Source organism: Populus trichocarpa, chromosome 16, assembly GCF_000002775.5.
Source record: "Populus trichocarpa isolate Nisqually-1 chromosome 16, P.trichocarpa_v4.1, whole genome shotgun sequence".
In the NCBI taxonomy this organism is placed as follows: Eukaryota; Viridiplantae; Streptophyta; class Magnoliopsida; order Malpighiales; family Salicaceae; genus Populus; species Populus trichocarpa.
The window spans coordinates 12674696-12679012 of NC_037300.2; the positions used below are offsets into that span (position 1 = coordinate 12674696).

Sequence of the window (4317 nt, forward strand, 5' to 3'; positions counted from 1 at the left end):
TTATTTTTTTTGGTGTTCTTTGTTTTGTATATTGTTTGTAGATAAAATCTTAAATTCAACACATTATTAAGGTAAGCATTTTTTATTCCCAAATTTATTTTGAATTGATATAATGTTTTTTAATTTTGTGTGTTGTGTAGTGTTTTTTAGTTTTTTAATTTTATTTATTAATTTTAGTTTTTTAGTTTTGATATTATTGTTTGTATTGTTATAATTGTTATTGTTGAATTTATGTTAAAAATGTTAGTTTATAAATATAATTGTTATTGTTGATTTATTTTAAAAATGTTAGTTTATAAATATAATTGTTATTGATGATTTATTTTAAAAATGTTAATTTATATATATAGAATTGCATTTAATTATTAGTGTATCTTAATTTAGGATATTATTGTTTGTATTGCTATAATTGTTATTGTTGAATTTATGTTAAAAATGTTAGTTTATAAATATAATTGTTATTGTTGATTTATTTTAAAAATGTTAGTTTATAAATATAATTGTTATTGTTGATTTATTTTAAAAATGTTAGTTTATAAATATAATTGTTATTGTTGATTTATTTTAAAAATGTTAGTTTATAAATATATTTGTTATTGTTGATTTATTTTAAAAATGTTAATTTATATATATAGAATTGCATTTAATTATTAGTGTATCTTAATTTAGGATATTATTGTTTGTATTGCTATAATTGTTATTGTTGAATTTATGTTAAAAATGTTAGTTTATAAATATAATTGTTATTGTTGATTTATTTTAAAAATGTTAGTTTATAAATATAATTGTTATTGTTGATTTATTTTAAAAATGTTAATTTATATATATAGAATTGCATTTAATTATTAGTTTATCTTAATTTAGGATATTATTGTTTGTATTGCTATAATTGTTATTGTTGAATTTATGTTAAAAATGTTAGTTTATAAATATAATTGTTATTGTTGATTTATTTTAAAAATGTTAGTTTATATATATAGAATTGCATTTAATTATTAGTTTATCTTAATTTAGGATAAAATAATTAAATGAATGTTCATAGTTGTAATTCTATATGATGTTATTGAATAAAATGTTGTGTTGATGATGATGAGTTGGGTTGAGATCCAGGATGATTGGATCGGGATGTGAAATAAAATTGGAAGTGTAATATGATTTTGTCGACAACTTGGGACCCCCCAGTACAGGGGAGACTCAGTCGAATTTTTTTTTTAAATAATCGAAGTTAATTATTCGTATACATGTGTGTAGATGCGTAGAATGAAATCGACAGCACGTCGTCAGAAGACGGTTGCAGCTAGTTCTTCTAGCAGCGAGGAGGACGTATCCTTAGGTGCTGATCACGGCGAGGAATCTACGCCAACTTGTGATGCTGCCTCTTCTAGCGCGGTTTCACAGCGCAGAAGCGGTGTGCCTTCACAGCGGGGTCAATTCACCCGCAAGTACCAGGCACAATGGAAGGATGACCTCTCAATGTAAGTTTGTTTAGGTTTTAGTTTTTTTTTTTATATACTTATAACATAATTTATGAACAACTAATTAATATTAATTACTACTTTTATTTAATTTCAGGTTTACAAACATTGAGGCTGCAAGGACTATAACATTGGCGTTTAAATCGTCGATGGAGATTCCATTGTTTCAATGGAGCCAGGTTTCCAAACATCCTGAGTGGAAACCTAATATCGATGCATGGTTTAAGCGATTTCAGGTCGGTGTTAATTTTTAATTTCCAGCTTATTTTTAATAAATGATTTTTATAATTTTATATCTTGTACTATTTTTATTTTATATGAATTATTTATATACACATAACAAATTTGAGTGGGATAGGGCGGACAACAATGTTGTGAGGAGGGTATGGGAGAATCACGCGGCAACAGGTAACATCAAAAATAATATTTATTTTTATTTTATAATTTAATGTTTTAAATTCTAATTTGTTACTATGGAAGTAGGTTGCGTGATTTTTGGTATGACACCCAAAAAAAATCAAAAAAACATGCGAGGGATAACGGTCTTGAAGGATGGAATGAGGTGGCGGTTTGGCAGGAATTCAAACCGCCATTCATCTCGGGGGAAATATGGACGGCATATATTGAGCACGTGACCTCAGAGCGGTTCTCACGGCGCTCACAGTCTGGCGCCGACAACCGGAACCGGCAAATTTATGGTTCGGTGACCACGCACACTGGCGGATCCGTCCCATTCAGCGCACATGCAAAGCGGATGGTAAGATTAATTTTATTGAAATATATCGATAATTAATTTGTCGTTCCTTATAATATATTTAACTTTCAACCTATTTTTTCCTTACAGGCTGCGTCTCTTGGACGTGAACCGAGTCCAATGGAGCTGTTTCTAGAGACGCATGTGCGGAGTCAAGACCGCCAAAAAGGGGTGCAGCAGTTCGTGGACAACCGTGCTCAGCACTTCGTGGTATGTTCGTTCATTCATTTTATTTTGTAAGTTATTATTTTCTTGAATTGCATCTTGAATTGCATTTGATGATTTTTTTATCGATGGAATTTTCAGGAGACCTATAATAGCCGGTTGAGGGAGAGATATGGGGACAATCCGTCGACCCATCCAGATTTCGATCCAGATTTATGGATGGAGGCGGGATCGTCTGGTGGACCCGATAAAAACAGGGTCTACGGGCTCTCCAACACTACGGCTGACAACTTGCGTTCGACTCGTAGTGTCTCAACTGTTGGAAGCTCTCCATCAGTATCGAACACCCAGTCTGAGGAGTTCATTGCGTTGAAACAACAATATCAACAACTCTCGACGAATTATGATGAGCTCCGTCAAATAGTCATGGAGATGAGATCAAAGATGGGTGACGATACTTGTGCAGCTTCTTTTTGGCCATTTGGTCCCGGGAACAACCAGCCTCCTCCTCCTCCGCCTCCTCCTCCAGCTCCGCCGCTATTCTAGTTTAATTTTGTTTTTTAAACACATTAAACTTGTAATGAATATTATTACTTTTACATTTTTTATGTTTAATGCATTTTTATTTGTTTATTAATGTTTTTTACAATTAATAAATTATTTTTTTATATATATTTCAAATATTTACCGACGGAAAATATCCGTCGGTATTTAACAGAGAGTTGGCGAACAATTACCATCCATGCCATCGTTACCGACGGCATCACCGACGGATAATATCCGTCGGTGATTAACGACGGCCATACCGACGGCTAATATCTGTTGGTATTAGACAGAGAGTTGCAACAAAATTACAAGCCATGCCATAAATACCGACGGAAACCCCGTCGGTGATGCCGTCGGTAATTACCCTTAAAAGTACCGATGGATTGGCCGTCGGTAATGTTCCCGCGAGGAATTTTTTTTTGGCGCGCGTATCCGTCTGTATTACCGTCGGTGAATGGTTTTTTTTATTTGCGACAGAATTAGCGACGGAAATGGGATTTACCGACGACTGTTTTACCGACGGACGTGATCCGTCGGTGAATCCGTCGGTATTGTTTTCACCGACGGAGTTCATTGCTATCACCGACGGAATTAATCCGTCGGTAAAACTGGATAATGTTGTAGTGTGGTTCGACTCCATTAATGAGAAGAAATCTGAATAAGATGTTAAGATTTGATGGTGTAGGCGTACATAACTCAATCAATTTAATCCATCCTTTTATCCTGATAGCGCAAGTTTCAGGCATGTGAGCTGGAAGTCAATAACTAGTAAAATCTGGAGACTGAAGTTTCTGCTGCCAAAGCCATGGCCTGTTAACACCATAGGAAAACCTATAGACTAAATGTGTGTTGCCTTAAACTTGACCTGTTAACCTCGCATCCTTTGTCCAGAAGCCCCGCAGGACTCTGAAGATGATTTCACAATTAGAAAATCAAGTTCCCAGTACTGAACTTCAGCTCCAGCTCCAGCTCCAAGCTTTAATCTAGTCTCATCCCGTGATTATGTCATTCTAACATTATACTTATTCGAATTCTACCGCTTCTTGCTAAAACACAGTCGTAGATTAAGAGAACGATTTGTGTAAAAATGCTTCCAACAATTCATCATTAGTGGCATGATTACTTTATGGTCACAATTCTGGCTTAAGATCTCGGATCATTCCGAATTTCTTATAAAGGGGAGAAGAATGGCTCGTCCTGAGTGTGAAATCTAAACAGTTTCAACGTGGCTTCAGGTTACAACCACGTTGGATTGGTGCAGACAGGTCAGTATAAGTGGACTTCGGTCTCTTAAAAAGGTATTTGCGTTCATTAAACAGGGGTTTTAACTTTAAGCTTTGGATATATTAGCTTAGAGGGTCCTTCCTTTTCAAGAGT

The 4317-nt window shown here is 34.1% G+C and overlaps 1 protein-coding gene across 1 annotated transcript; it reads left to right on the top strand.

Annotated features, from left to right (window-relative positions):
- The first annotated feature begins 1214 nt into the window (after positions 1–1214).
- On the top strand, positions 1215–1740 carry LOC127904411 (uncharacterized). The gene is made up of 2 exons (XM_052447780.1): positions 1215–1475; positions 1573–1740. Exons 1-2 carry the CDS (start codon positions 1252–1254, stop codon positions 1727–1729), a joined length of 381 nt encoding a protein of 126 aa, XP_052303740.1. The 5' UTR covers positions 1215–1251; the 3' UTR covers positions 1730–1740.
- The last annotated feature ends 2577 nt before the right edge of the window (positions 1741–4317 follow it).

What these genes read in the sequence shown, in the direction of transcription:
- LOC127904411 (XM_052447780.1), top strand. Translation starts at nt 1,252, where the DNA reads ATGCGTAGAATGAAATCGACAGCACGTCGTCAGAAGACGGTTGCAGCT. An exon ending in TGGAAGGATGACCTCTCAAT is followed by an intron (nt 1,476 to 1,572) that starts GTAAGTTTGTTT and finishes ATTTAATTTCAG; the next exon opens with GTTTACAAACATTGAGGCTG.